This window comes from Pelophylax lessonae (assembly GCF_965119305.1).
Source record: "Pelophylax lessonae genome assembly, chromosome: 9".
Lineage (NCBI taxonomy): Eukaryota > Metazoa > Chordata > Amphibia > Anura > Ranidae > Pelophylax > Pelophylax lessonae.
Window position 1 is genome coordinate 261,352,640 of NC_138776.1, and position 17,393 is coordinate 261,370,032.

The following is a 17,393-nucleotide window of genomic DNA, read 5'->3' on the forward strand; positions in this document are numbered from 1 at the left end:
CGTCCCTTTTACAGTTCAGTGTGAGGAAAATGTTTTCCCCCTGAAAGAAGGGGAAGCGTCCTTTTCCTTTCTCAGAATATGAGATGAATTTCTCCTAAAATAATAAATTACTTCATTTTTTATATTCCGGAGAAGTCAAATGGGTGAGCGTCTTTTTTCGTGTTCAGAGTGCGGGAAAGGTTTCACTTGGAAAGTAGACCTTCTTCCACTCCAGAGAATTCACATGGGTGAGCGTCCTTTAAAATGTTCTCAGTGTGGGAAGGCTTTCAAAGTGAGACCAACTATAAGTAGAGAACAGAGAACCCGTACCTGCCGATGTTGGTCAGAAAAGGGTGGTTGCGTTTCTCAAACATTTCCATCTGTAGGACAATTGTATGATCAAAGACCACTTCAGCTCCGGAAGGTTTTACCCCCCTTCATGACCAGGCCATTTTTTGCTATTCGGCACTGCGCTTCTTTCCCTGGTAATTTGCAGGGATGAGAGACAGAGAGATCGCTCCATCTGTACAGAGCTCTGTATTGTTTACCAACAAAACACAGTGGGCCACCACCAGCAGATGACGTGTCTCCCCAAATCATCACTGACTGTGGAAAATTTGGCATTTTATTTGGAAATGAAGGTCCCAGAGTCTGGAGGAGGAGTGGAGAGGCGCAGAGTCCAGGTTGCATGAGGTCCAGTGTGAAGTTTCCACAGTCAGTGATGATTTGGGGAGCCGTATCATCTGCTGGTGTTGGTCCACTGTGTTTTATCAAGTTCCAAGTCAGCGCAGCCCTCTAGCAGGAAATTCTAGAGCTCTTCATGCTTCCCTCTGCTGACCGGCTTTATGGAGATGCTGATTTCATTTTCCAGCAGGACTTGGCACCACCCACGCTGCCAAAACTACCAATTAAAAAATATTTTAATAAAATGCCAAATGCATACTCACAGACAAGAAGAATGTTAAAATCGCATTACAAGAATCCACCACACATGGAATGGAACACGTCCTTGTAGATAGGGCCGTTAACGCGTTTCGTCCCTTCATCAGAGCTGGTCATATCAACAGCAGACCCAAATATATACTAGCATCAATTGAACCAGTTCCTCCCACCTCCTACGGGCCAGACCAGCCCTCTGTCCTCATCCACCTCAAAATAACACCTCAAAATAACAAACAAATGTCTCAAAATAGCTACTGGCCTGTGGTCAAAGGCAAAAACAAACACAAAAACAGGGAAAAGCACTGTTCTATATCATAAAACTAAATCTAAACGCACTGAGTGGGATCATTACATCCTGGGAGTCAGGTTAATGGGCAGTGTATAATATATTGTGTACATACCCAACCTTGTTCTCCCCTGTGGCACTCTGTGTCTGCTAAAGATGCCACAACCTTAGGGGCATGGTCTCCCCATGCCACCCCGCCACGGATTCCCGGTCGTCATGTGTCCCATAAAAAAAACGGCAGATTTTCTGCGCTAAATATTGAGTGATGAAGATAATTACGTTTATAAGGAACAGCTGCTAGCACTGATCAATAGACAAGACCAAAACAAACAATATAAAAAAATGTGCAGCGCTATAAAGTGAAAAAAGGGTATATAAAAATACCATATAATCAAATGCACAATCGTGAACTAAAGTGCAACTTGTGAACCATATATAAATAAAAAAAAGGTCCAAGGGAAGTGCGAAAAACAAAAGGCTGGAAAAAAAACAAAAGTCCAAAAGAGGCCACATGAAGTTCCGGTGATGGAGTGTAGTAACCCAAAAACAGACTACAAGTCCCAGCTGCAGTGAGATGTCACAGATAGCTCTTCACAGTCTGGAGCCAGAGGGAAGTAGCACCCATGAGAAGAGAGGCTGTAAAATCTGCTTACCAGAGAGCAATGGCTGTTCAAGTCAATGAACTAGCCCCAAAACACGGTAGATGTAGTATAGATGACACAAATAGGCAGGATCACTGGTTAAACATTCCTCGAAATCAGATGGACACCATATGGGATGAACCATGGATGGCATATGTGTGTAAAAAGAAACCCAGGAGGAGAAGACACATAGCGTAATCCAGATAAGGTCAAATAAGACTTTATTAAAAATCCACTTACATGAATTCATCAATGAATCACATAAAATCAGCTCCTAGTAGTTGTAGCAGGGATCGCGGCGTCCCGCGTCCTCGTAGTACACTCAAAGCCGGCAAGAAGGGAGCGTGTTGACTGTGGGGGACATGGAAGGAAGGAGGACGAGAATATGACTGAGAGGCATGGAGGATAGGAGGATGACTGAGAGACGTGGAAGGAGGATGGGAGTGAGGTTGAGAGACATGGAAGAAAGAAGGATAGGAGGATGACTGAGAGACATGGAAGGAAAGACATTGTGAATTTGACTGAGGGACGTGTAAGGAAGGAAGATAGGAATGTGACTGGAAGACATGGAATGAAGAAGAATAGGAGGATAACCAAAAGACATAAAAGGAAGGAGGACAGAAAAGTGACTGAGGCACATGGAAGGAAGGAGGATAGGAGGATGACTGACAGACATGGAAGGAAAGACATTGTGAATGTGACTGAGGGACGTGTAAGGAAGGAGGATAGGAATGTGACTGGAAGACATGGAATTAAGAAGAATAGGAGGATAACCAAAAGACATAAAAGGAAGGAGGACAGAAAAGTGACTGAGGGACATGGAAGGAAGGAGAATAGGAGGATGACTGAGAGACATGAAAGGAAGGAGGATGACCAAGAGACATGGAAGGAAGGAGGACAGGAATGTGACTGAGCGACACAGAAGATAGGAGGTAGGGATTGTACCTGAGAGACAAACAAGGATGGGAGTGAGGCTGAGAGAGATGGAATCAAAGAAAACGGGAATGTGACTGAGAGAGATGGAAGGAAGATAGATGGGAAAGTGACTGAAAGACATGGAATAAAGGAGGATAGGATGCGACCGAGAGACATGGAAGGAAGAAGGATAGGATGTGACTGTGGGACATGGACTGAAGGAGGATGGCAATATAACTGAAAGACATAGAATAGGATAGAGCAGTGTTTCTCAACTCCGGTCCTCAGGGCACACCAACAGGCCAGGTTTGCAAGAAAACTGAAATACATCACAGGTGATATAATTTGCTGCTCAGTGATTGCAGTATCCAAGTCTGCATCTCCCCAAGGTAATACTTAAAATCTGGCCTGTTAGTGTGCCCTAAGGACCGGAGTTGAGAAACACTGGGATAGAGGATAGGAGGATGACTGAGAGACATAGAAGGACTAAGGGCAGAAATGTTTTGAAGATACATGGATGGAAGAAGGATGCCTGAGAGACATAGAAGGAAGGAGGACGGAAGTGAGACATGGAAGGAAGAAGGATGAGAATGTGACCGGAAGAAATGGATGAAAGGAGGAAGGGAATGTGACTTAGATATATGGAAGGAAGGAGGATGGCAATGTCACTAAGGGACATGGAAGGAAGGCGAACAGGAATATGACTAAAATACATGGAATGAAGGAGGATAACCAAGAAACATGGAAGGAGGGAGGACATGAACGTGACTTAGGGACATGGAAGGAAGGAGGATGGGAATATAATTCAATTAAATGGAATGACAGAGGATGACTGAGAGACATAGAAGGAAGGAAGATGGGAATGTAGTGAAGATGTATGGATGGAAGGAGGCGAGACATGGAGGGAAGGAGGATGGAAGTATGGCTAAAAGACATGGAAGGAAGGAGGATGGGAATGTGACTGACGGATATGGAAGGAAGGAAGGAGGATAGCTGGAATGGAATGGAGGGAACCCATCATAATGGGCTCACTGGTGGAGTAGACTCAGGAACTCGGTGCCAAAACCTCAACAACAGAGTGTCTGGGATATAGAAGAAGCTGTGAACGGGTTTAACTCTCCAGAATATAACAAACACTGAAATGTTTTTGGGGTGGACTAATTATATCATTGCAATCACTGGAACAATGCATAATGTCCTCCACATACTTTAGAGGTAAAGCTGCAATTCCCTTGTTCCACACAAGGCGACACTCTCATGTTTACGGAATGGCCGCACAGACAGGAAGTGATTTTAGAATCAGACAGGAAGTGATTGCACAGATAAACAGGAAGTTATGAGTCAGAGGTGAGTCAGGAAGAAGTAGAGAGGAGACATTGCTGGAATTGGCGGTAGAGGAGGTAATAAGATATTATTTTCTACTTACACCCAGTAACTCCCCCGTCATGTCCGTCCTCTTCCTCCATAGTGACTGTGACGTCCTACAAATATATAAGTAATCGTGTCTAGCAATATATGTAGAATAAATGCATAATATGTATACAGTGTAGCAATATTTCCAGGCATTGGGCCTGATGTGGGTCTGCCATGGTCACCGGTAACACCAACAGCCCATTTTGCAAGTGTGAGATCTGAGTCAAAGACCAGTCCGTTTTGTTTATTTTATATAGGGGATGGGAGAAGGGAATGAGTAGGATGCTCCTCTGGCTCAACTAGGTACAAATTGGGACACTTGAGAAAAAATGCCTTTCAGCGCTGACTTGACGCCCACTGAATGCCGAACAACGCTTGCTGGCGCTTGAGATCACTGACTTGCTGTACTGTACTGTACTTAGAACTCAATACTGGCACCCCTTTACTCTTCAGGGTCAATACTGGCGCCTCCTTTACTCTTCAGGGTCAATATTGGCACCTGCTTTACTCTTCAGGATCAATACTGGCGCCTCCTTTACTCTTCAGGGTCAATATTGGCACCCGCTTTACTCTTCAGGGTCAATACTGGCACCACCTTTACTCTTCAGGGTCATTACTGGCACCCCCTTTACTCTTCAGGGTCGATACTGGCACCCCCTTTACTCTTCAGGGTCAATACTGGCACCCCCTTTACTCTTCAGGGTCAATAATGGCACCCGCTTTACTCTTCAGGGTCAATACTGGCACCCCCTTTACACTTGCTCCTGCATCGGCTAGCAAGCTCCCGGATCCCGCTGACCTTCTCCGGAATGGTCCCCTCTCACTAGGCAGACCGCCAGGGGCAGTTTGCAGTACTCACGAACTGGGAATGCTTTCCTGAAACTCTACCCCTCTCAGCTCTGCTGGACCTCAGCACACCGGATCCTCTCTGCAGCTCAGCTAAGCCTTCTGTCCCCTCAGGCAAGCCGCCTGGGACACCCGATTCCTCTTGACAGGAGGAAAGACAGCCGTACTCTTCCTCCTGGGACTCTGCTTCCCGCCAAAGACGCTGCGTCATGCGCTCCCCTCAAACTTATACCCACTCCCAGAATGCTGTGCGGCAGAATCTGCCTTTCTGGGGTAGATACAAGCCTGGGTGTGCCATTGGCTGGGTTTCCTCCACTGCCCAATGAAAGTAAAAGGAAGGTGGAGGATCCTAAAGAACGATTTCAGGGACCTAGGTAATAGATTGAGGAATAGGACCTCCAAGGTGGTTTTCTCTGAAATACTGCCTGTACCTTGAGCCACACAAGAGAGGCAGAAGGAGATTAGGGAACTTAACAAGTGGCTGAGGAATAGGTGTAGGAAGGAGGGGTTTGGGTTCCTGGAGAACTAGGCTGACTTCTCAGTCGGCTATCGGCTATTTAGCAAGGATGGGCTGCACCTTAATGGGGATGGTACAGCTCTTTTGGGGAGAAAGATGGCCACAAAGTTGGAGGGGCTTTTAAACTAGGAGACGGGGGGGGGAGGGCTCAGAAGTAGAGTCAGTCAGGAGGGAGCAATGGACTGAAGGCAGTTGTAGAGTCAGCAGCGACAGTAGGTCCATAACGTCAATTGGCAGGTCTGTGCGGGAAAACCTCAGACCAAACAGGAATAAACATAACCACCAATCACGTTTAACTTCCGTAAAACTAAGAGGGGTATATGCTAATGCCAAGAGCCTAGCTAATAAAATGGATGAATTGGAAATGTTAGTACATGAGGGTGACATAGACCTTGTGGGAATAACAGAGACTTGGTTCGACCCCTCACATGACTGGCTGGCCAATATCCAAGGGTATTCGGTGTACCGGAAGGACAGGGTAGGAAAAAGAGGGGGAGGGGTATGTCTCTATGTCAAGAACAATATAAAGGTGATAGAGAGGAGTGCCATTACGGAAGGGATGAGCATGGATTTAGAATCAGTGTGGGTAGAACTCCATAGGGAAGGAGAAAAGGGAAAAGTAATTGTGGGGGTTTGCTATAGGCCACCTAACCAAGGGGAGGAGGTAGAGCTGGAGTTTTTAGCACTACTGGGTAAAGTGGCAAAACTAGGATCAGTCATCATATTAGGGGACTTCAATTATCCCGACATTGAATGGGAAGAGGGGACTACACACTCACAGAATGCCCGTCTATTCACGGAAACCTTACAGGATGATTACATGTCACAGTTGGTGGACTCTCCGACTAGAGAAAACGCAGTCCTGGATCTATTGATCACTAATGACCCAGACCTAATCTCGGAGGTAGGAGTCCAGGACTACCTGGGCTCTAGCGATCACAGGATGATCACATTTAGTGTAAATAACAATATAGCAAGGCAAGTGGGGAACATAAGAGCCCTTAACTTCAGAAGGGCAAACTTTCCAAAATTGTACTCATTGATGGAAAGGGTAAACTGGGACCGAACCCTGGGATCCCTGACCACAGAGGAAAAATGGGAATGCTTTAGGAACATATTAGGCAAAGGCATCTTGCAGTGCATTTCTATGGGAAATAAATTTAGAAGAGACAAAGCCAAACCTGGCTGGCTAAACCGTAGCGTTAGAAAACTTATTAGGGGAAAAAAATTGGCCTTCAAGAAATATAAATCAGAGGGCATAGTATCGGCTTTTGAACAATACAAGGAGGCAAATAAGAAGAGTAAACACAAAATCAAGATGGCTAAAATAAACTTTGAGAGACAAATAGTGGAGGAAAGTAAAAAAAACCCAAAGAAATTCTTTAAATATATCAACAGCAAAAAAACTAGGGCAGAGCATATTGCACACATAATTAACGATGATGGGGGGATGGTTACAGAATGAATGCTTTTTTCTCTTCAGTCTTTACACAGGAAACGGTGGGGTACACTGACCAGGACTGTATGGTTAGTAGTAATACACAGGACTTGCCACTATGGCTAACAGAGGGTGAAATCAGGGAAAGGCTGGATAAACTTAACACAAACAAATCACCAGGCCCGGATGGCGTACATCCCAGAGTACTCAAGGAATTCAGTAAGGTTATATCTAGACCACTGTTCCTGATCTTTGCTGACAGTATTAGGACAGGAGATGTACCAGGGGATTGGAGGAAGGCTAACGTGATTCCGATATTCAAAAAGGGTCAGAGGCATGTCCCGGGAAATTATAGGCCTGTCAGTCTGACATCAGTAGTATGTAAACTTCTGGAGGGGATGATAAGGGACTATATTGTAGAGTTTGCTAAAGACAACAACATCATCAGCAGTAATCAGCACGTGTTTACAAATGAGCGTTCTTGTCAAACCAATCTCTTAACATTCTACGAGGAGGTAAGCTGTGAGCTAGATAGGGGGAGACCAGTGGATGTGGTGTACTTGGATTTCGCTAAGGCGTTTGATACAGTTCCCCATAAGCGCTTAATTTATAAAATAAGGTCTGCAGGTATCGACAGAAGGGTTTGCTCTTGGATACGGAACTGGCTAAAAGGGCATGTCCAAAGGGTGGTAATAAACAGCGCATACTCAGACTGGTCTGAGGTAGTAAGCGGGGTGCCCCAGGGCTCAGTCCTAGGACCAACCTTGTTCAATTTATTCATAAACAGCATTGAGGACGGGATCAGTAGTTCGATATCAGTTTTTGCAGATGACACAAAATTGGCCAGGGCAATAACTGCACAGCATGAAGCAGATATCCTACAGAAGGACCTGGACAAAATTACGGAGTGGGCAACGACTTGGCAAATGAGGTTTAACGTGGAGAAGTTAAGGTTTTGCATTTGGGGACTAAAAACATAAAAGCACAATACACGTTAGGAGGGGAACCCTTGGGGGAATCAAAAACGGAGAAAGATCTGGGAGTCTTGGTTGATGATAGATTAGGCAATAGCATGCAATGTCAAGCGACAGCTGCCAAAGCCAGCAGAATATTAGCATGCATAAAGAAAGGGATGTATTCCAGAGATAAGACTATAATCCTTCCACTTTATAAAACTCTGGTCCGACCGCATCTGGAGTATTCTGTCCAGTTCTGGTTGCCAGTCCTCAGGAGGGATGTGTTGGAGCTGGAGAGAGTCCAGAGAAGGGCAACTAAACTGATTAGGGGATTGGAAGAGCGTCTGCAATCGCTTGATTTATTCTCCCTGGAGAAGAGACGCCTGAGGGGGGACATGATAGCAATTTATAAATATCTCAATGGGGATCTCAGCTTAGAAAAAAAGCTGTTCAGTCGAAGGGATTGCACGAGGACTCGAGGGCATACAATGCGATTAGAGGAGAAGTGTTTTAACCTCAGGCAACGTGGGGGGTTCTTTACTGTGAGGGCTACAAGATTGTGGAATTCTCTACCACAAGAGGTGGTTTCTGCGGGAAGTATGGTGGCTTTCAAAAGACTCTTAGACGTACATCTCAAGGATCAGAATATTCAGGGGTTTGTGAGATGATTACGCCACACACACCTACACAGGTTGAACTGGATGGACTATTGTCTTTATTCAACCTCATCTACTATGTAACTATGTAACAATGAGAGCCCTCATTGAGCACAGTGGGGAGACTCCCCAGTCTCAACTGGGAACCATGACAACCTAGCTAAAAATCATGGCCCTGCTGATTAGCAGACAAGGCCCACTATACCTTGTAGGGTGCTACAATAGTAATACCCAGACACATATATAATAATATCTAACTAGAGGCACTCCGAGTGATAGCAATCACCGCCGTTGGTAGATTTAGAGATTCGGAATTAGGAATTCTGGGACATTATCCAGTAACAGACAATCATCATTATCAGATGGAAGAATGCTCAAATTAACATTTGGGTCTGTGTTTCAGTTGATTTATAAACATTGAAGTTATTTTTTAATTTATTAAACACAGAGCGGAGATCTGAAATATTGTAAAATCCTTGTTAAAGAAGAGAAAGAGGAGTTTTCAGAAGGATACAAGGAGGTGATGATGGAGCCATGCAGTGATAGAAACCCACCAGAGAGATGTCCCCGTCCTCTGTATTCCCGGGATTCCACACAGGAGGATCACACCATCCCTCACCATCATCAGGTAGGTGGAACAAAGCGTCTGAATCTCCAAGCTGCGTGAAATTATATTATTTATGTTATTTTTAGCTTTCAGTGCTCAGGGAATGAAGATTTGAAATCATTCTGTTGCTTTAGGGTGAGGGGGCGAGTGATGTTAAAGCTGAAGAGGAAGAGATGTTTGAGAGGGGTGAGCAGCAGTCTGTGGAGGAGGTCGGAGTGAGGATGAATATTAAAATGGAGGAAACTTCTCCTGATGTTGGGACAGGTAAGTCATATTGTGATGTGATACAGGAGATAATCTTCCAATGCAGGCAATCATCACCACAAATCATCCGACTCAGAGATCTGGCTCCTAGCGGTTGGTGGCCGCTAGAAGGAATCGATCCAAAAGAATAAATTTACAAAGAAGAGAAGAAGCCGCTGACTGTTTTAAAATCCTTGTTCAAGTTTATTCAACTCTGCAACATACAAACTGTTCCACCTGGATCACCCCAAGACGTTCCACTATAACTAGAGCTTACTTATAGGGAACACACTGTATCTCACAAAAGTGAGTACACCCCTCACATTTTTGTAAATATTTTATTCTATCTTTCCATGTGACAACACTGAAGAAATGACACTTTGCTACAATGTAAAGTAGTGAGTGTACAGCTTGTATAACAGTGTAAATTTGCCGTCCCCTCAAAATAACTCCACACACAGCCATTAATGTCTAAACCGCTGGCAACAAAAGTGAGTACACCCCTAAGTGATAATGTCCAAATTGGACCCAATTCGCCATGTTCCCTCCCCGGTGTCATGTGACTAGTTAGTGTTACAAGGTCTCAGGTGTGAATGGGGAGCAGGTGTGTTACATTTGGTGTTATCGCTCTCACTCCCTCATGCTGGTCACTGGAAGTTCAACATGGCACCTCATGGCAAAGAACTCTCTGAGTATTTGAAAAAAAGAATTGTTCTTCTACATAAAGATGGCCTAGGCTATAAGAAGATTGCCAAGACCCTTAAACTGAGCTGCAGCACGGTGGCCAAGACCATACAGCGGTTTAACGGGACAGGTTCCACTCAGAACAGGCAATGCCATGGTCGACCAAAGAAGTTAAGTGCACGTGCTCAACGTCATATCCAGAGGTTGTCCTTGGGAAATAGACGTATGAGTGCTGCCAGCATTGCTGCAGAGGTTGAAGGGGTGGGGGTCAGCCTGTCAGTGCTCAGACCATACACCGCACCCAGCATCAAATTGGTCTGCATGGCTGTCGTCCCAGAAGGAAGCCTCTTCTAAAGATGATGCACAAGAAAGCCTGCAAACAGATTGCTAAAGACAAGCAGACTAATGACATGGATTACTGGAACCATGTCCTGTGGTCTGATGAGACCAAGATAAACCTATTTGGTTCAGATGGTGTCAAGCGTGTGTGGCGGCAACCAGGTGAGGAGTACAAAAACAAGTGTGTCTTGCCTACAGTCAAGAATGGTGGTGGGAGTGTTATGATCTGGGGCTGCGTGAGTGCTTCCGGGGCACTGGGGAGCTACAGTTCATTGAGGGAACCATGAATGCCAACATGTACTGTGACATACTGAAGCAGAGCATGATCCCCTCCCTTCAGAGACTGGGCCACAGGGCAGTATTTCAACAGGATAGCAACCCCAAACACACCTCCAAGACGACCACTGCCTTGCTAAAGAAGCTGAGGGTAAGGGTGATGGACTGGCCAAGCATGTCTCCAGACCTAAACCCTATTGAGCATCTGTGGGGCATCCTCAAACGGAAGCTGGAGGAGTGCAAGTTCTTTAACATCAACCAGCTTCGTGATGTCATTATTGAGGGGTAGAAGAGGACTCCAGTGGCAAACTCTGAAGCTCTGGTGAACTCCATGCCCAAGAGGGTTAAGGCAGTGCTGGAAAATAATGGTGGCCACACAAAATATTGACACTTTGGGCCCAATTTGAACATTTTAACTTAGAGGTGTACTCACTTTTGTTGCCAGCGGTTTAGACATTAATGGCTGTGTGTTGAGTTATTTTGAGGGGACAGCAAATTTACACTGTTATACAAGCTGTACACTCACTACTTTACATTGTAGCAAAGTGTCATTTCTTCAGTGTTGTCACATGAAAAGATAGAATAAAATTGTAACGGATCAGGGCACCCCGTACTGGGTACCTCCGTTGACAGATACTCCTAGTGCTTCCCGAGGGGCTCCAAGCACTCCACCAGACACTGTAACCACTTCTGACTCCACGAACCGCCGCAGCTTGGTTAGGGTCTCGCAATCTCCTACCCACCCTGGACCTACGACAAGGCTCCAGGTTCCTGTGGGTGAACCTCTCTTTCCCCAGAGAGTGCAGCAGAACAAGCTCTTATACAAGCTCTTACAAGAGCTTAGTAATTGTCTTAAGGGAGTATGGAAGACCATGGCAATCCCTGCAGCATATTTCCCCAATAAGAGACAGGACTTAAGATTGAGGTTGAAGGAACTCTAGAACAACTTTATTGAACAAGACTTATATACAGAATTTGGAACATCCCGCCCCCAACAACCGCTTTCCTATTGGTCAATTGTAAAGTACCTGTAATCCTCCTCCAGGTCTTCCTTAGCCATGCAAATGAGGACTTGAAAATGAGTCAGCAGGGATTGGTCCGATAGCTTGACCAGAAGGACTGCCATGTGCAATGAGACAGTAGCCCCCAGGAGGCAATCAATGTACACAATAGCCAGACACAGAACAATGGGAGGTCATTAGCACTTAACAATGAGACAGGGCAATCCACATTCCCTGCCCAATACACAAACAAAAGGAAAACCTTGCTGACATTGAAAGATATGTAATATACACAGCATTTAGTAATTACAGATTTCATGGCAAATGGGAATAAAGCTTAATATTTCTATATGGAGATATTGCTGGCAAATATGAAGCAATCCAAACCATTACTTATGTCTTTAAATTCCAGTGACGTTGAATACTGTCACAAAAATATTTACAAAAATGTGAGGGGTGTACTTACTTTTGTGAAATACTGTACACCATATGAAAGGTCCATCTCCGTTCCTCAATATAACGTCATGTTCCCAACAAATGAGGAGGAGATACTGTACACCATATGAAAGGTCCTTCTCCATTCCTCAATATAACGTCATGTTCCCAACAAATGAGGAGGAGATACTATACTCCATATGAAAGGTCCATCTCCGTTCCTCAATATAACGTCATGTTCCCAACAAATGAGGAGGAGATACTGTACACCATATGAAAGGTCCATCTCCATTCCTCAATATATCGTCATGTTCCCAACAAATGAGGAGGAGATACTATACTCCATATGAAAGGTCCATCTCCGTTCCTCAATATAACGTCATGTTCCCAACAAATGAGGAGGAGATACTGTACACCATATGAAAGGTCCATCTCCATTCCTCAATATAACGTCATGTTCCCAACAAATGAGGAGGAGATACTGTACACCATATGAAAGGTCCATCTCCGTTCCTCAATATAACGTCATGTTCCCAATAGGCTTGTGACGGTATCAGATTTTCATGCTGCGATTAATTGATTAGGGTTTTGTCACGGTATACGGTATTATCACGGTATTCTATTATTAAATTTAAATTATTAAATTTCCACCTCACTTCAATTTCATTGCTGAATTTAGGGGCTTTGGTTCACTTATGCACATTATTATATAGTCAGTCAGTACAGACTCTGTGAACCAGGCCTAAAATAGGTCATCAAGCAGTGTCTGGCCTAACTGGTGATAACTGGTCCTGGTGCTCGGCTCCGATCCGATGGCCTGGTCATTAAGAGGGCAAATCCTTGTGGTCAAGAAGTGGTTAAACCTGAAGGAGGTGTTGTTTATAAATGACTTTACTATTGCTTTAGGCCTGGTTCACATGTATGCGGGTTGGTGGTTCACATGTATGCGGGTTGGCGGCCCACATTTGCACAGGCATAGCAGCCCATTGATTTGAACGGGCTGCTATGCCCTCATTTTCCGCAGAAAAAAGGTGCATGCAGCATTTTTTTAAAATTCAGTGGCCTTGAAATCCATCCTGCTTTTGCACCATGCGACTAACCTGCAGTTCCTGCTCTGGCAAGCTTTCTGCATTTTTTGTAGACACTGCTTGATGGCTATATAATAATGTAATGTGGGCTGCTATGCGTGTGTGTGTGTATATATTTATTAGAGCTGCACGATTCTGGCCAAAATGAGAATCACGATTTTTTAGCTTGGAATAAAGATCACGATTCTCTCACGATTCTCTGTGTAACAAAAAAAAAAAAATTGGGATAACTTTACTGTTACGTTTTTTTTTTTTTTTTATTCATTAAAGTCTAATCATTGCGTTTGAAAGACTGCTGCGCAAATACAGTGTGACATAAAATATTACAACAATCGCCATTTTATTCTGTAGGGTCTCTGCTAAAAAAATATATAAAATGTTTGGGGGTTCTAAGTACTTTTCTAGCAAAAAAAAAACTGATTTTAACTTGCAAGCAACAAGTGTCAGAAAAAGATCCAGTCTTTAAGAGGTTAAACTTCCTTTCTCCCTGGCAGAGGGAAGGAAAAGATACAAATGTAATCATTTTTGTTTATAGTTAGGAGACTTAATGCTGAAAGGCTTAGCTGTGTGAGTGAATGAGTCATCCAGCTCACTGAAATGTATCAATTCACAAGTCAGGCAGACTTGACAGAGAAACTCGGTATTTTAAAAATGCCACAATAACAATACCGTGGCTATGCAATACCGCGATATATCGAATTACCGAAAACCGGCATATGTCTAGTTCCCAACAAATGAGGAGGAGATACTGTACACCATATGAAAGGTCCTTCTCCATTCCTCAATATAACGTCATGTTCCCAACAAATGAGGAGGAGATACTGTACACCATATGAAAGGTCCTTCTCCATTCCTCAATATAACGTCATGTTCCCAACAAATGAGGAGGAGATACTGTACACCATATGAAAGGTCCATCTCCATTCCTCAATATAACGTCATGTTCCCAACAAATGAGGAGGAGATACTGTACACCATATGAAAGGTCCATCTCCATCCCTCAATGTCCCCAATAAATGAGGTTGAGGTCTTCAGTGTCTTTTTCATAGTATAACATCACCAGTGTGTTGCGGCTGTTTTGGTCTCTAATTGATATTGCTGTAATGATGTTTCTGTGAAGCTGCTGACCACTTGACCAACAGATGAGACATAAAACATGAAGAATGAATGAGGTTTTATAATGAATAATATTCTTCTTTCACACAGATGGACGCCATGTCTGGAATTCCTCAGAAGAAAATCCTATTCAGTCTTTGGATTGTAAGACAGAAAATGGCATTGTAAAATCTTCCCTAGGAGCGATCCATATTCCTCCAGATACACATCACAGACCTTACTGTGTGAATAGACCGTTGGCTTCCTCTAATCCTGAAGACTCCTTTGATAAATCACATAATGTTACCAGCAAAGCATGTCCCGCACTTGGCAGTGCGGAGAGATCTTCTGATAAATCCGATCCTCAGAGATCTTCTAGTGATTTAGATCTGCACATGGAGGATAACGTATCCCTGCGTTCTGAAGCTGTAGAACAAGAGACCCCAACGCGTGAGCGTCCATTTCAGTGTCCAGAGTGCGGGAAATGTTTCACTGCGAAACAAAGCCTTCTAACACATCAAAGAACTCACACAGGTGAGCGTCCATTTCAATGTCCGGAGTGCAGGAAATGTTTCACACGAAAAAACTTACTTCTCGCACACCACAGAAGTCACACTGGTGAGCAACCATTTTCATGTTCAGAGTGTGGAAAACGTTTCAGTCAGAAACCAAACCTCCTAAGACATCAGAGAAGCCACACTGGCGAGTGTCCTTTTTCCTGTGCAGAGTGCGGAAAATGTTTTAAATGGAAAGGAGACCTTCTTAGACACCAGAGAAGCCACACTGGGGTGCGTCCTTTTTCATGCTCAGAGTGCGGGAAATGTTTTAAACAGAAAGAAAACCTTCTTACACACCAGAGAAGCCACACTGGGGAGCTTCCTTTTTCATGCTCAGAGTGCGGGAAATGTTTTAAACAGAAACAACACCTTCTAACACATCAGAGAAAACACACAGGCGAGCGTCCTTTTTCATGTTCAGAGTGCGGGAAATGTTTCAGTGTGAAAAAAAGCTTTATTTTGCACCAGAGAACTCACACGGGTGAGCGTCCATTTTCATGTTCAGAGTGCGGAAAACGTTTCACTGAAAAAAGTGTTCTTACCAAACACCAAAGAATTCACACTGGGGAGCGCCCTTTTTCATGTTCAGAGTGTGGAAAACGTTTCACTCAGAAAGGAACCCTCCTAACACATCAGAGAAGTCACACGGGCGTGCGTCCTTTTTCATGTTTGGAGTGCGGGAAAAGTTTCACTCAAAAAGTAATGCTTCTCACACATCAGAGAAGTCACACTGGGGAGCGTCCTTTTTTCTGTTTGGAGTGCGGGAAATGTTTCACTCACAAAGAAAGCCTTCTTACACATCAGAGAAGCCACACAGGAGAGCGTCCTTTTTCATGTTCAGAGTGTGGAAAACGTTTCACTCAGAAAGAAAACCTCCTATCACATCAGAGAAGTCACACGGGTGAGCGTCCTTTTTCATGTTTGAAGTGCGGAAAATGTTTCACTCAAAACGAGAGCCTTCGTACACACCAGAGAAGCCACACAGGAGAGCGTCCTTTTTCATGTGCAGAGTGCGGGAAATGTTTTAAACGGAAAGCAGACCTAATTACACACCAGATAGACCACACAGGAGAGCGTCCTTTTTCATGTGCAGAGTGCGGGAAATGTTTTAAACAGAAAGGAGACCTTCTTATACATCAGAGAAGCCACACAGGAGAGCGTCCTTTTTCATGTGCAGAGTGCGGGAAATGTTTTAAACATAAAGGAAACCTCCTTACACACCAGAGAAGCCACACGGGAGATCGTCCTTTTTCATGTACAGAGTGCAGGAAATGTTTTAAACGGAAAGATTACCTTCTTATACACCAGAGAAGCCACACTGGGGAGCTTCCTTTTTCATGCTCAGAGTGTGGGAAACGTTTCACTGCGAAACAAAACCTTCTACGACACCTGAGATGTCACACAGGCGAGCGTCCTTTTTCCTGTTCAGAGTGCGGGAAATGTTTCAGTCACAAAGGGAGTCTTCTTACACACCAGAGAAGCCACACAGGAGAGCGTCCTTTTTCATGTGCAGAGTGCGGGAAATGTTTCACGCAGAAAGGACACCTTCTTCTACACCAGAGAAGCCACACAGGAGAGCGTCCTTTTTCATGTGCAGAGTGCGGCAAATGTTTCACTCAGAAAGGAAAGCTTCTCGCACACCAGAGAAGTCACAGGAGCGAGCGTCCTTTTTCATGTTCAGAGTGCAGGAAATCTTTTACTCGGAAAGATACCCTTCGAGTACACCAGAAAAACCACACAGGAGAGCCAAGAAAGAGTGCGGAAAAACATTAACTCGGAAAGCAGCACTTTTTGAATGCCAGAAATGCCCCTTGGTTGAACTTCCATTTTTATGTTTTTAGAGTGCGGGAAAGGTTTCACTCAGAAAGGCTTCCTACACACCAGAGAAGCCACAATGGTGAACAACCTTGTTCATGTTCAGAGTACTGGAAAGGTTTCACTTGAAAAGTAGACCTTCTTCCACTCCAGAGAATTCACATGGGTGAGCGTCCTTTTTCGTGTTCAGAGTGCGGGAAAGGTTTCATAGTTACATAGTAGTTGAGGTTGAATAAAGACAGTAGTCCATCCAGTTCAACCTGTGTAGGTGTGTGTAGCCGTAATCATCTCACATACCCCTGAATGTTCTGATCCTTGAGATGTACGTCCAAGAGTCTTTTGAAAGTAGCCATACTTCCCGCAGAAACCACCTCTTGTGGTAGAGAATTCCACAATCCTGTAGCCCTAACAGTAAAGAACCCCCCACGTTGTCTGAGGTTAAAACGCTTCTCCTCTAATCGCATTGTATGTCTTCGCGTCCTCATGCAATCCTTGCGACTGAATAGCTTTTTTTCTATGCTGAGATCACCATTAAGGTATTTGTAAATCGCTATCATGTCCCCTCTCAGGCGCCTCTTCTCCAGGGAGAATAAATCAAGCGATTGTAAACGCTCTTCATAATTAAGGTCCTCCAATCCCCCAATTAGTTTAATTGTCCTTCTCT

At 44.3% G+C, this 17,393-nt stretch overlaps 1 protein-coding gene across 1 annotated transcript in view; it reads left to right on the forward strand.

Moving 5' to 3' along the window:
* LOC309564419 (uncharacterized protein) overlaps nucleotides 1–17,393 on the forward strand; it is a gene marked incomplete at its 3' end in the record, with an annotated part of 909,898 nt that overhangs the window by 846,892 nt on the left and 45,613 nt on the right. Inside the window, 1 exon segment of the mRNA XM_082269049.1 lies at nucleotides 15,170–16,597. Within this exon segment, the coding sequence (XP_082125175.1) occupies nucleotides 15,170–16,597 (1,428 nt within the window).